The sequence below is a fragment of the Primulina huaijiensis genome, chromosome 12 (genome assembly GCF_012295235.1).
Source record: "Primulina huaijiensis isolate GDHJ02 chromosome 12, ASM1229523v2, whole genome shotgun sequence".
Lineage (NCBI taxonomy): Eukaryota > Viridiplantae > Streptophyta > Magnoliopsida > Lamiales > Gesneriaceae > Primulina > Primulina huaijiensis.
The window spans coordinates 6,878,946-6,894,971 of NC_133317.1; the positions used below are offsets into that span (position 1 = coordinate 6,878,946).

At 30.5% G+C, this 16,026-nt stretch overlaps 1 protein-coding gene across 1 annotated transcript; it reads right to left on the reverse strand.

Annotated features, from left to right (window-relative positions):
• Positions 1 to 6,886: 6,886 nt before the first annotated feature.
• Positions 6,887 to 11,423, reverse strand: LOC140989594 (probable RNA-dependent RNA polymerase 1). Its single transcript, XM_073458864.1, has 4 exons — positions 10,613 to 11,423; positions 8,262 to 10,132; positions 8,000 to 8,150; positions 6,887 to 7,840 (listed from the first exon to the last, which is right to left on the reverse strand). The coding sequence occupies exons 1-4, from the start codon at positions 11,168 to 11,170 to the stop codon at positions 7,022 to 7,024; spliced, it is 3,399 nt and encodes a 1,132-aa protein (XP_073314965.1). The 5' UTR covers positions 11,171 to 11,423; the 3' UTR covers positions 6,887 to 7,021.
• Positions 11,424 to 16,026: the final 4,603 nt, after the last annotated feature.

Below are 16,026 nucleotides of genomic sequence, written 5' to 3' on the forward strand. Positions count from 1 at the left end.
AATCTATATCTATTCTATACATATTTATAAAAGTGTGGATCATTGACTTTGTTTTCCAATTGCAAAATGATAAAAATGATCTCTTTATCAATACAAATAAAAAAAAACTCGATAATGATATATATGTAAAATTCTAATTGTTGTAAGTGAAAAAATGGAATATCAAAATTTTATATTTATTTCACCTAATATATAATTAATAGTTAATTAATTATCACTATAATATACATTGAATGTTGTAGTTTTTATCATTTCAATAATAAAATGTAATTAATATATTATTTTTATCAAATAATCTATCTTTATACTATCTTTAAATGTTTTTATTTTTTTAATTTCTCTCTACATGTTTTTTAATAATTTTAGTACAATTTTGTAATTATATTTTTATTACAATTTCTAATAAAATAACAAATTATAGTATCATAAGAAGATACATGAAAAAAATTAACAATATATGCAATAATAGAATAACATGATAAGTATATAATAATATGATATTATGAAGTTTTAACGTATTTTATGGTTTTTTAAACTAAGAATTGGAAGTAAAGAGTTTAATAAATTATTTAGGAGAATTTATGTAAACAATTATGAATGTTAATAAACTAACAATCTCATAAAATATGAATATCTTATAAGAGTTCAGAGAATTTAGTTATGATAAGGAATTTAATAGCATTTTTTTAAAAAAAATTATATATCAGGCAACTTTATAAATTCAATACACAAAATTTGGTAGTATTTGAAGGATCTGCTAAGATTGTTTAAGATTTATATATTAAGGGTATGAAGGTAAACCTGACCTTGGTTCTCAAGAACAATGGAACAAAAATCAGAACTAAAATATTTTTTTTTTTGTTTGAGTTCAAAATAAGTTCTCATAATATATAAATTTTCAAGCATAATTGTTAAACAAATAGCTTTATTGTCTCGCATATTGTATATTTATTTCATTTGATATTAAAAAAATATATTATTAAAAACAAATAATTTGAAATTTTCGATGTATAAATAAGAACTAAGCACACAAAAATACATTAAAAAATATATAATTCTTCATATCAGAAGGTTTGATAAAAAAAATATAAATTATATATATTTTTAATAATTATTTATTAACTAATGTATATGAAAATTATTTGATTGTAAAAAATATATATTCACATCTATTTTTTTTTCAAGTGAGATAATAAATATTTATATGAAAATTTATAATGTAATATATATATATATAATTTTGATTTTGATTTTAAAAAATGGTAAACATTCAAAAAATATATAAAAATTCGAAGAAAAAAATTATTTATAACAAATGATTTGGAACATTTCATGTTTGCAATCTTAATTTTGATGTTAACAAATTTTTTTATTGTATTTTTAACATATTTACTCACATGTGAAGTTGCAAACACAAGAAGGAAATTGAAACTGAATTTAGCCAAATTGAATTTATGGCAAACTTCGGTTTTTTTATGATATCTTTCAGCGGGATGATTCAAATGACAATTCGACAACTTGACCGATCAGAAAACTCAAATTGGAAAAAGTATTTCACGTCAGTTGGACAAAATCGGATGTTATCTAAAGCAAACCGTTCGTTGAATGACCAAATTGATTGGACGAAACAGCAATCAATTGAGTATGAGCAGTTGTGGTATTTTAGTCATATCTCTCAGCTCGGGTATTGGAATGAAGCGATTCAGTATGCGTCGGAAAGATAAGACGATGATCTACAAATCATCTTCAGAAGTCAACGTCTGAATCGAAGCTTAAGATGCTGATAAATGATTATGAAACTACTAGTTCTGCACAAATTGAAATCAGCACACCGGTTGAACTGCTGAGCAGATTGGGCTGTTGAAAATGTCCGGCAAGACGAATTTGATCGTTGCAATTTCAAAAACAGTACATAAACTTTTCAAACAGTCATATTATTGTGTCTAACGTATATATCATTGTTGGGGCATTTAAATACAACATTTTGAAGATCAAACAAGAGCTTTTGAAAAGAATTAAAAGCATGAGCAGTTAGCATGAAGAAATCTGAGATATACACTATAAATGATAAATTTCTCACAGACAATCACTCACATATACAAGAGAGCTGAACTTCAAAGTTTAGTTGAGTGAGTCTTCACACAAAGACATTAAAGATTGTGTTTGTAGTCTTGGCATAAGAGACGTTGAATATTATGTGGATTATGAGGTTGCGGCCTACAATTGAGAGTATGTTAGGAGTTTCAATTAGGCAAGAGATAAGTCATAAGTTGAAATGAGTTTGTACAAGGTGTTGTATAAATCAAAATCTTCTTGTGGATCCTTCCCAAGGGGAAGAAAGGGTGATGTAGGAGTTGTTAATCTCCGAACATCAATAAAAAATTTCGTGTCTATTTATTTATTGCATTTACTTATCATTTTCATTGTTTTTAAAGATTCATTGTTGAAGCATTTTGTGTTCTTCAAATACCAAAATATTGCATACCAAGTGTTTGATAAAATACTTCAACCAAAATATTTTTACTCATTCGACTTGCATATATTTTAAATAATTTACAAAATATTTAATCGGTTTCTATAAAGGATTATTTTGAGTGTCTTCCGTTTGGTTTGAAAACCAAACTCGATTTAATTCATCGGTGTTCAATATTTCAAGAATCGAACTATTGTAACTCAACGATTATCCTCTAATCGATCCTATCAAGTGGTATCAGAGCGGGTTGTTCTTGAAAGAACATTGAAACTGATTTTGATGTTTAAAATTCGAAAATTTCAGATTTTTTAAACATATATATGCAAAACTGAATTTTCGTTCAGCTTGCAGCGACTGTGGTAAATTGACATATCTCCTTGCTCGAGTGTCCAAATGACGAACCGCTTTTTGCGTTGCAAATTAGACTCGTAGAGGATTACAGCGGTATACAATTCACAGCTTATTTGTGCTCGAGAAAAAAGCAATTTATTCGTTTAAGGCAGAGCTTATGTGCTGCAGCAGAAAAATGAGCCATGGAAAAAATTAGCTAGTCATTCCTGTAGTTTTATAAATTTCAAACTTTCAAAAATATAGGAGGAGAACTCATTATAATTTTAATGGAGAGATTAGTTTTAAATATTGAGGAGGAGAAAATTTTGTGCTTAAAATATTTTTAAAATATGACTTTTTGATTCATACAAAAAGGGAGAGAAATATGTTAGTTGAATCAATTGTTTATCCAAGTTTTGTGATCATAAAAAAATGGGATATTGTTGGAACATTTTACGTTCGCAATCTTGATTTTGATGTTAACAAAACTTGTTATTGTATTTCTAACATTTTTACTCAAGTGTGAAGTTGCAAACACAAGAAGGAAACTGAAACTAAATTTAGCCAAACTGAATTTCTGGCGAGCTTCATTGTTGTGATGATATCTCTCAGTTGGATGATTCAAATGAAAATCCGCTACCTTGACCAATCAGAAAACTCAAATTAGAACAAGTCGTATTTCATGTCAGTTGGGCAAAATCAGATTTTATCTTGGCCAAACTGTTCGCTGAATGACCAAACTAATTGGACGAAAACAACTATCATTTGGATATGAGCAGTTGCAGTATTTTTGGTAATATCTCTCAGCTTGTTTATTGAAATGAAGCGATTCAGTATGCGTTGGAAAGATAAGACGATGATCTACAAATCATATTCAGAAGTCAAAGTCTGAATCGAAGCTTAAGATGCTGATAAATGATGATGAAACTACTGGTTTTGCAGAAACTGAAATCAGCCTTGTTGATTTCAGCACACCGGTTGAACTGCTGAGCAGATTGAGTTGCTGACCAGTTGAGTTGCTGACCGGTTGAACTGCTGAGCAGATTGAGCTGTTGAAAATGTCCGGCAAGACGAATTTGATCGTTACAATTTAAGAAATAGTACAGAAACTTTCCAAACGATCATATCCTTGTGTTTAATGTATATATCATTGTTGAGGCCTATAAATACATCTTGAAGAACAAATAAGAGCTTTTGAAGATGATTAAAAGCATAAGCAATTAGCATGAAGAAATCTATTAGTTGATAGCACAAGCCCTTGTGTGAGGATACATTTGAGATATACACTGTAAATGATAAATTCCTCACACACAATCACTCACACATATACAAGAGAGTTGAACTTCAAAGTTTAGTTGAGCGAGTCTTCACACAAAGACATTAAAGATTGTGTTTGTAGTCTTGGCATAAGAGACGTTAAACATTATGCGGATTGTGAGGTTGCGGCCTACAATTGAGAGTATGCTAGGAGTTTCAATTAGACAAAAGATAAGTCCTAAGTTGAAATGAGTTTGTACAAAGTGTTGTATAAATCAAAGTCTTCTAGTGGATCCTTCTCAATGGGAAGAAGGGGTGACGTAGGAGTTGTTAATCTCCAAATATTCATAAACAAATTCGTGTATATTTGTTTATTGGATTTACTTATCATTTACATTGTTTTTAAAGATGTAATGTTGAAGCATTTTATGTGTTCTTCAAATATCAAAATATTGCATACCAAGGGTTTGATAAAATTCTTCAACCAAAATATTTTTATTCATTAAACTTGCATATATTTCAAATGCTTTACAAAATATTTAATCGGTTTCTACGAAAGATTATTTTGAGCGTCTTCCGCTTGGTTTGAAAACCAAACTCGATTTAATTCATCGGTGTTCAATATTTCAAGAATCGAGCTATTGCAACTCAACGATTACCTCCCTAGTCGATCCTGTCAAAATATATATATTATAGGCATGATTATTTTATTAAATTGTATAACTAAAAAAAAATATGCATTTGATCATCAAAATCGATCATCAATCAAAACGCTAAATATGTAACGAATGAAAAGAGATATTAACGAGCAATTAAAAGACACAAGTTATTTTCTACTGTAAAAACAATATATGACATAATCCTTTCAATAAATATAATTATAATGATCATGGTTTAATATTTGTTAAAGTATTAGAGCTTTTGCATATTATATTTTAATATCTTTATTTAATTATTTTGAAATCAAACCAACAAATACAAAAAATATTATTTTTTATGCAAATTTATTTCTTTGGTTATATTTCAGATTATAATGGTGAAAATCATAACAATAGTTTAACATTTATATTTATTAATTATTGTATGAGTTTATTAGATATTTACCATAAAATCTTATTTGAATGTGTATTTCATTACATATTTTGATTTATTTATTATTTTAAAATTTTATTTAACAAGAAATTAATAGTCCTTAATGTTAGTCTACAAAATATAGATTCTGATATATAATCAATTATCTGTGATATAGAATTCTAAAAGCAAAAGATAAAAAAATTGTGTGTTAAATATTATTTAAATTGAATATTATGAATTATATTTTACTATCAATCTTATTATTTCATTAGTTTTGATATTGTTTTGATGAGTTAGTCACGATGTTTTTAAATTGATAATTATTTGTTCTTAGTGTGCTTCATTTATGTAAATTATGATTTATGCATTGATAAAATCTATAATTTGGTTGATTTTTAGATTATTCTGCCTTATACGTGATGTTTGGATATATTTTTTAAAAATCTATTTATGTTCATTTCGTTCTATATATTATGCTCATTATAATTTATTATATAAGATAAAATCATCCGCCTGAATTTTAATTTGATAAATAGTTCTGAAGGTAAGTTATATAAGTTATTAGCTAATTTATTTATCTAATATGACAAGAGATTAAACCCAAATATATAAGAAAATGATTCAAATTGTTTTTTTAGAAAATTAAATTTTTNAGTTGATCTGAAGGCCCACCACCCCCCCCCCCTCTCATACTGATACTGATTGTGTTTGGTTCCGAAAATTCAAAATGTTGAAGGTATGTTTTCTGACGTTTTCGATAAAACCTTAAGTGGGGTGGGAGGTGTTTTATGCACTTTATTATCTCAGCTTATGATTCAATTTCCATGCCAATTTCATGAAACTTCGTGTTCGTCCGCGCCAATTCTTATTTCCTATGGAAGTGTAGCCATACTTTATTTCTTCGAAAGAGACCAAATAGAGCACGAAGCCAACGAGTTCAGTCGTGATTGAGGAGATCGAAGAACAAATGGATTCGTGGATATATGATGATATGTATATTAACCAATTCACTTTCATTTGATATTTTGGCCTGTTATTTGGATAAGATCTTTCTTATTGACGAAAACCAACCTGCCGAAACAAAATTTCTTTCAAACGAAAGTAAATAAGTCACGTGTTTTTTACATCGACTTCTTCTACCTGCACACGCTAATTGGTCTTTTCTTGTAGTTGATGCAATCATAAGTTTTTTCCGAATTTTTGTTCTACGTCTCCAGGTGTTATTGATTAGGTATAAGTGGGAATATAAAGATAAGAGGGGCAAAGTGATAGAAAAAGGACTTTGGAACGATGTCGACTATAACCCCTAGCCTTCCAAGCTAAAACCTCTAACTTGCAAGTCCTGACTCAAGACTATCTATCTAGTATGATCTATCAAGTCATTCAAACACCAACCCCTTTCTTATTTTAAAAATTTTTTTGTCTCAATAACAATGAAATGATCATCTTAGGACGATCTTTTTTGTTGATAGATAATGTTCTTTTCAACATAACTGCGTCGTGTAAATACTTAGACTACATCATAGAAGAAACCAAGGTTATATCTGAATGGAACTATTTGATTCAAGGAAGGTTTTGATGGATTATCATTTAAAAATTTAATGGTTTTGTTACTCATATCTTCCTTCACTTTTGGGCTATTCCCTTGTTTCCCTCCATTGCCATTTCTTTGATAGCAAATGGTTGTACCAACGAAATGGGATGGAAGTCAAGGCATTCGAATGTAACAGCCTTTAATGCAACACTGGTAGATAGAAAAACAAACCAACCACCATGAAAGATTGTTTTAGGTTATGAGATAAACATAAAATGCCCAAGGACTCTTCTCAAATAAACAAACAAGCTCTAAATATTACTCAAATCAAACTTGGCTGGAAACGTAATTTTTCACATGATACGTAGCCCACGAGTAAATTGGTCTCTGAGTGAAGCCATACCCTGAGCCCTCCTCGAGGAGTTCTTCTTGATCTGTATCAACTTATCATACACACACCATGGGAAACTAAGATAATGGTCCCTTTTCAGTCCCTCGTTGTAACAACCCCAATAATCAGGATGATACGTTACATGATACCAAGCCGATGCCTTAGCATAGACATCATCATCAGTTTCATTTCCAACCTTAAACCACGATCTTGCTTCATTCCTCAGAGACCTTATAGCTGCTCCCATGGCTTCTGCATCTTTTCTTCTATCAAATGTCTTACCTGTCTTCATTATACCACCACTAAGTATTTCAGCCTCGGTTTTAATGCCATAATACTCCATCAAGTTACCCAACTTGAAATCATACTCTGTTTTGTACTGAAACGCATCATCTATGTAATCTTCGAACCCATCAACTTCCATTTGTGGGTCGTAAGACGACTCTGCCACTTGCTTTGTGAAGGATTTGATAGTGGCAGAGTGGGGTGCTTTATCTTTCACTGCCCTGTAAAGCTTCCCTATCACACGTTCTGATTCGTAGGTGGTCCTATCTGGCTTTTCCATGAAATCAGGGTATTCTCTTACACGTAGTTCAGGTGGTATCTCGGCGGGAATGCCGGTTTTTGGGAAATCAACAGCGATTGAAAACAACTTTGCTAGCTGTACACAGGAGTTACTCATGGCCATTCCAGGTTCTTTATCAGCAAAGACAGTGTGTGCATTTGCAATAATTCCTAAGCTATCATTTACAATATAATTGGTGAAGTACTCCTGCACTTCCTGTAGCAAGAAGAAAATGATATGCATGATGCAACATTTAATTAAGTCACAAAGAAGCATACTTTACAATGATTTATGTTGTGCTCCAAATCCTATACATCAAACGGAGATGATTCTCTTCATATGATTTGAAAATTTAAAAGCATTAACCGCCAATACCTCAATGGTTACATCATGATCCAACTGTGTGCTTGGAGCAGGGTTGTAGTCCATTGGTGAGATTTGCTTTGTCGGAATCAAGTCCTGATCCCAACAAACAAAGTAAATGTCTCCGTCCAAATCACTCCCAGAGCATTCATTTGGATGAGGTCTGTTATTACAACAAATTAACCGCATCACACTTTGAATGAAACAAGGAAAAAGACTCAATCTTTATCATGATGCAACAAACGAGCTTATAAAAGTTAATCAGTCAGTTTACCTTGTTCCTTTTTTAGGAAAAACGACACAGTCCACCATGTGATGCAAGTGTGACACGTCAATTGCCCTTAAAACACGTACATCGCCTGGGTGCAAGCATGGGTTTTTAGCCACAACAACGTTTCCTCTGATAATGTAGTTGTACTCATCTGACATATCTTCATTGAACAAAGGGGATTCCCCATTGAACCGTCTATGTCCAGCACTAGAAAATTGAACAAACACCTGACCATATTCCAAAATTCCAGTTTCATCTAGACATCCCATCATTTGTCTAGCTTGTGGGACAAAGATTCTTGCTTTCATTCGCAAATCCAGTAACTTTGATGAGCGAAAAGTTTGTAGCATCATTGAAAGAAAAGGTTCTCCGTCGGGCTTATAGCCACATTTCAACATTTCTTTGAGAATGTTAGTATTCTCTCCAGGAGACATCAACTCCAAAGCCTCCTGTGCTCTCCATGGATCGACTAAAATATCATCCAACTGAGCTACTGCTTCTCTCTGCTTCCTCTCAAAGACATGATCCTTGATTCCAAGAGTGGACAAAAGTGTGATTATTTGACGATTCAGAAAACATGGCTGGTATTTGCTCCATGCCAAGACATCAAGTTTTGTATTATCGGATTGGTATTTCAACATGCTTGGCCTCAGTGAAAGCTTCACATATGACGATGGATCGACAGCCACAACTCCTTTGTAGCCACCATACCTGATCTGAAAGGCGGATGGAATCGAACCTTTAACTCCACATTTCGAAGCAACCCTCCGAGCAAAATCAGATGATATCTTCCCAATTCCATCAGAAAAGACGTATTTTATTCCATTATTGACAGCCTCTATGTCCGGAATTTTCTCCATCTCATGCCTACCGACACTTAAAGTCTCAGTAGATGAACCAAAGGACTGACCAAGTCTCGCAGCATACTTTGCGACATTTCTTATGCTACGGAAGTCGCCCATCCACCGTCTAATATCATCAGCAGAACGATTAGGTGTCGATGCGAACATCCAGACAGAATTATCTCGTAACTGACTTGAAGAAAATGCAAGGAAATCAAACTTTTTGTCACCAATTCTTACACCTTCCTTGAGTGTTGAAAGTATCCTCTCGTAAATCTTTGTTCTTCGGTTCTCACCCGGAATAGCTACCCTAGGAGATAAATCAGTTGAATACATTTTATCCCACTCCTCATCCACAAAGGAAACACGGATAAAATTGTCAATGTCATCTCGATACTGGCGTAATACTCGGTTAGACACATTCACTTCTGGACCAGAGAAATAAACTTTGACTGGGGTAACTTGAACCCAGTGCACATATACTAACCCATCATCTAAACGTATGGAAGGTGCTTTTGGAATCTCTTGCAATGAGACATACTTCTTATACTGCTCATGAAGCCAGGCCACGGGATCATAGCAACACTCCTTTAAATAGTAAAGCTTGTCCAAAGCATGCTCTATGTATGTAATATTGTATCTCTGTGGATTGACCAACCGATAAAAGGATGCATCAATTTTTGGTCCGGGGAGACATCCAGTCTGCACCATACTGCAAATCTTGAATAATATTTTGTAAGGCACTTCAAATCCAAAGGGAGGATGCAAGATGGGAACTAGAGCCAAATTATGAGAAAAGGGGGAAGCTGTCTTCAAATAAAGTGGACTTTCACTGACTTTATAGTAAATGAAACTGTCACGGAAATTCGGAAGCCTCATGCCATAAGGGAGCTGCAGACATAAGCCAGAAGATTGCCCAACACATGATAAAGTAAAGTCTGTTGTTCTGACCCACTGATCATCTGATATTTCCTTAAAAAAACTATAGATGGAATCATTGAGTTTCTTGTAGATTCGTGGAGCACCAAATAACTGAAGTACAGGATAAAAAGAAAGATCATTTCAATTGGAAACACATTGATGTTACTTGAAAGCATAATAGAGCAGCAGTACAAGTAATATGATGCAACTGCACGGACACTAAATTAAAAATTCATCAATGCTGTTAAACTTACAAACAACTAATTATAATACTTCAATGCGATAGTTGTTAAATAACTTGTCCAAAGCTAATTAGTTAGTGCAGAATACAGACAGTCCTACATGATCCACGTCATTTCCATAAGTTACCACAACTCAGTAAGAATCAAGTGTGCATAATAGTATAAGTAATTTTGTTTAACTGTTTTCAACAGTTCGACCTTTTCTTGCACACTGTTAAGTTGCAGATTAATATTTCAAAGGTTTTGATGTTGGAAAGTAGAATAAGGTATCATAAAATCAAGGGTAAATAAATCGAATACTTCTTGGGATTAGGCCTGATTACAAGCTGGTGAAGTCATAAAAGTAAACCTGTATGAGAAGAAGCTTCGCAGTTTGATCAGGTGGACAATACAGCACAATCTGCCATATATTCTCATATGAGAGCTGGAGCTTGTATTCATCCGAATTAAAGCTCAGTTGGAAGTACATTTTTTTCATCCCAGTTCCGAATTTCACAGAAACTTTTGTCCCTTTCCATAGCACTGAAAATGTCTCTCTAGATATCTGGCATCCAAAATTGAGAGTTACCTCTTCCATTTCGTGCAAATACGTTCTAGGATTCGGAATAATGTCAACATCCATTTCCCTAGCCTTCAAATAAGAAGGACCATAATACAGGCGACGCTTACTAGCTAAATCCACAATAATATCAGAACATCTGTTATTTATAAATTGGACTTTAGCATATGGCCTTGGCCCTTGTTTGGATGGTTTCACTTCTAAGGCATCTACAGTTCCTTTGCCAGTATACCCCTCGAAGAATTCCTTAATCACCTCAGCGGCATCCAAATTAGGGAAACCAGAAACGTAAATCGTCTTTCCCATCTGGCGAATTTCAGCTGTAATGCAACATAGATATACAGGCATATGTCACGTAAATACACAAACACTCACATGTACAATGCCTCTCTTGTTTCAGCCACCTACATTCTAACATTTAGAAGATTCAAAAAAAGGTAGTTGCTATTTTCAGATGTTGGGTTGTGGGTTGTTAAAGGATAAAACTCAATGGAATCTTAAAATCCACGATGCTTGTTCGTGTGAGTTTCACAGACAGTGGGGGTGGACGAGGAAGACTCGGAATTCTTAGTCAAATTATTTTCTTCTCACTTCTCACTTCTCACCTCCTCGGACTCTGCTGACACAATAATAGAGTGGAAAGGAGGGCAGCATTTGTAATCCAACGGCGCAAATGAATTCATCGCACTAGATCGAAGGGATTAAACGTACCTTCGCGTTGCTGATGTATAGGGTCTTACGTAGTCTTTATCCATCACCAATGACATTTGCCAAATTTTTATTTTTTAAAGTTTCGATCACAATGGATAAATTCTTCAAACAAAATCTAAAAACATTGCCAAGTTTTTACGAGAATTTAATTATTTTAATTTTTCTACAAATTTGTATGTACCTTGGAAACTATATCGAAGGTCACCATTAAGGGAGAACTCATATAGTCGTTATTGTTTGATGTGTACTGGATAAACTTTATATTAATGTAATATACTGCAAATAATGTTAGTCAAAGTAAACAACATTGGACAAATTATGTCTGACAAATTCGCTCAAAAAATTTTTGATAAGAGGATTCGAACACATATGTTATTGATATTTATTAAGTATGATATGAAAAGGCTTTTGCTAACTACCTTGATTGTTAAATATAATTTACTTAAGATTACCTTTTTTAGGAATAAAATCATGTGATATATCTTGTGTTACGTTTGTTGTTATATATATATAAAATTACGTGAAAGATTTACTTGCCAAACAATTAAGTTTAAGGGCCGATTATGCCATATATATTTGTATAATAGGAAATGTAGCACAAAGTTAAGTAGATGATTTTATTTCCTCTTTTTTATTCCTAGTATTAAATTATACTATTTTCTTATATAACTTTATATAAGATTTTAATGTCATTTTCTTAAAATAATATAGAAGCTAATGAGTTCTAGAAAAAATAAAATATTATTTCTAAAATTATATATTTCAAAACCCATAAACAACCATATATATATATATATATATATATTATATATTGAGCAAACATTTATATGTTTTTAAAAAATTTAAATCTTCTCTTACCATTAATAAAGTTTAAATATATCAAATTCTTTCAAAAATAAATTTATTAGACAAAAAATAGATTTTTTTAAATTCTATTTTTAAGTCGGTAAAAAACATATGTATAAAAAATATTAAATGCACATATAACCTATTTACCACGATTATTTAACTTACAAAATTAGATCTTTTACTTCATGAAGTCGAGAACCTGTAACTTTTAATAACATTCAGACCCCTATACTTTGGCCTAATTACAAAATTGATTCCAAATTTTCACAAATGTCGTAAACCATCCTTCAGTTTAGCAAATAACTTCAAGCAAGGAAGATGTATTTTTCAATCATTTTAGAGAACAAAACAAGAGCATATTTACGATCAGAAACAGTAATATTCTCTCTTAAAAGGGCCAAGCCCATCTCTGCTCACAAACAGTATATAAAAGAAACAATATCCCAAAAAACTTTGGTTATAGAACTCGAGTCAGACGTCGAATGAAATAAAGATGCGAAATCTTATCGTTTGCGTCAAATGTTATGTTCTATGAAAAAAGTAAAGAATATTATGAAACTTTTTTTTACCTTGATGGTAAGAAATAAAGTTAGTAAAGAATTTTTTTTACCTTGATGGTGATAAATAAAGTTAACAAAGAATATTATATGAGTAGTTCTTTTGTGAGACGGTCTCACGAACCTTTATCTGTGAGACGGGTCAACCTTACCGATATTCACAATAAAAAAATAATATTCTTAGAATAAAAAGTAATAATGATGATCCAAATAAGAGATCTATCTCATAAAATATGACCCGTGAGACCGTCTCACACAAGTTTTTGTCATATTATATATGTAATTTTTTATGTTGATGGTAAGAAATAAAGTTAAGGAAAGCTCTTCCATTTTCAAACTTTTAGAGATTGTTTAAATAAAAAAATTCAAGTATGCATATGCACACACAGAATAAAACTTTTATGAATTAATAATATTAGGAGCATTAAATTTTATTAATTTAGAGAAGTATTAATTAATTGATAAATTAATAATATATTATTTTAAAGAGTTTTTTTTTAAAATTTCAACAAAGATAAATTGAATTACATAAATAAATCATTGTGTTACATCAATATATGCATCCTATATATTCTTTGAATTAATATAAATAAAAATTCATTATACATATATGTTTATAAAAATAAGTAAATTATATTATTTTTTAGTAATTCAATAATATTCATTGTTTAGTAATTCAATAATATTCATTATATTGACTAATCAAATATAATTTACCGTATAAAATATTCAAAATTATAATTATTTCATAAAAAACAAACAACAGTATAATCATATTTTAATAAAGTTTCCTAGTTATGTTTGTTATTTTATAGAATTATTATTAATTTATGATATTGAAGGGACCATATGTTTATACATGAGTTTTCTGAAAATTTATTATCTTACTAATTTATCGTGGACCATATTTTTATACATGAGTTTTCTGAAAATTTATTATCTTACTAATTTATCGAAATTATTAACTTAGCTGACGGGTTCAATTCGGGATCGAAAATAATAGTAATTTATAGAAATTATTAATTTGTCGAATATTAATTTATAGAATTTTTAGATACATAATTTATGCTAGTATTTTTTACCCACATAAAATATTGTTTCGAGTATACTAAATTTTCATATAAAATATAACTATATTGGAATAATTTTTTCCACATTGAATGTAATGTTCTGGTTTTATGTCATTACAACTTATTTCCCATCAAAGCAAGCAATTTAATTAAAGGAGTTCTTGTAAAAACTTATTTTAAGTGATTCAAAACTTTTTAGCCAATGAAATATTTGAAAATTGTATGTAAAAATTGAAAAATATTTAAAATAAGTTATTGCAAACACTACTGAAGTCTGAATATTACAAAAATATTATTTGAAAATGAAAACAATTTATATATTTTAGATTTAAAAATAGTTGGTTATATATGTATTCAAAATATCATGTCAAGAAAAGTTGAGATGTCTACATTTGACAACCTCAAATAATTGGTCCACATAACATCAAAAATATAATCCCCTCCCCAATTCTCAAAACTTTATGCATTGTGTTTGGAAGTGTTGTTTCAACCGTACTTGGTGCATCACCAAGACCCCATCCATTTTTGTCCATATTTACAAAATAAAATATGTTAAGATACGTGAAGTTTTTGTTGTTGTTGTTAAACGATTTAAAAATATTTGAATGATTTCGTTACTCTCGGTCATAAATTTTGATAAAGAGAATAAACATTTCATCTTACAATTAATGTTAAAGCTAATACCAAATATTTGATTCCTATGCAATGCAAGAGATACAAATATTGAGAGAGAGTCTCGGCTAGAAAAGTTACCTAAAGTGACGATTGAGCTATTATACAATTTAAAAATTCTAAAATTACATCATTTTTACCGTCTATAAATTTTCATGAAATAACATGTGCTCGATCCTAAAAACTATAAGATTTAAATTTATCTATTAATGGAGACTATATTAAAGGCACGAGCAAAATAATTTTGTGAGGGAAAAATTTTCGTTTGGAAACAAGCAACTACTTGCCCTTGCGTAATTCACTAGGTTTGCTTCGATGTACGAAATAATTAATTAATATATTTAAATATATCACAAGAAACAAAATTAAAAGGACATGTCAATTTTCACCAGAAGAGACAAATTGTGGAGGGGGTCATGTGATGAGTTATGCATTTATTATATTAAATTAATTGAATTTTAATATATTTTTAAATTTGATATATGGTATTTGACCCAACTTATAATCTCTAGAAAAAACAATTTATAATTTGTTTTAGATATTATAAGTTCTCATAATATGTTTGATATCTTATCTTTTTTTCAAAAAGATCTTTTTTATATTTCACTTCTCCAAAATTTTCTTATATATCTTCTTAAATCTTTATTTTATCATATTTTTTAAATTACCATTTTATAACTTTGTTTTTTTTAATCAAATATGAATAAAATTTTGTTATATCCTTTTATTAGAATAGAGAAAACAAAAGTTTTAATATTTTATTGAGTAAATTATTAACTATAGTTTTTTTAATCCTCACTTTATTTATACACATTAAAAATAATATTAAATATTTTTCTTCAAAAAACATAAGATTTTCTAAATATAAAATAGATTTATTTTTTAAAATATTAAATGTAAAACTATTTATATATATTGTTATGATCGGGAAAGAGTTTAGAGGGAGGTGATGAACTCTTTATGAAATTGACGTTTTTAAAATTTGTTTTCAATCGTTTTTAGGCGGTTGAATATTTTCTTGAACAGTTAGAAATGTGAACCACTTAAAAAGTGCGGAAGATGGTTCAGAATTTCTAATGACAGCTACAACCGGTTGGCTAGCCTGTTAACAAGAAACAGTTCAAAATGTAAGTGTTTGCAGAAATTAAAGGCACGTGATTTTATGGATGTTTGGAGATAAAACTCCTACATCACCCTTCTTTCTCTTCAGGAAGGATTTCACTAAAAGACTTTGGTTTTATAAACTATTGCAACAGCCCATTCCAATCAGGACTTATCACACTGCCTTGTTTGGAACTTTTAGATCACTTTACAATTCTGGATATTTAAGAACCATCGGTTCACC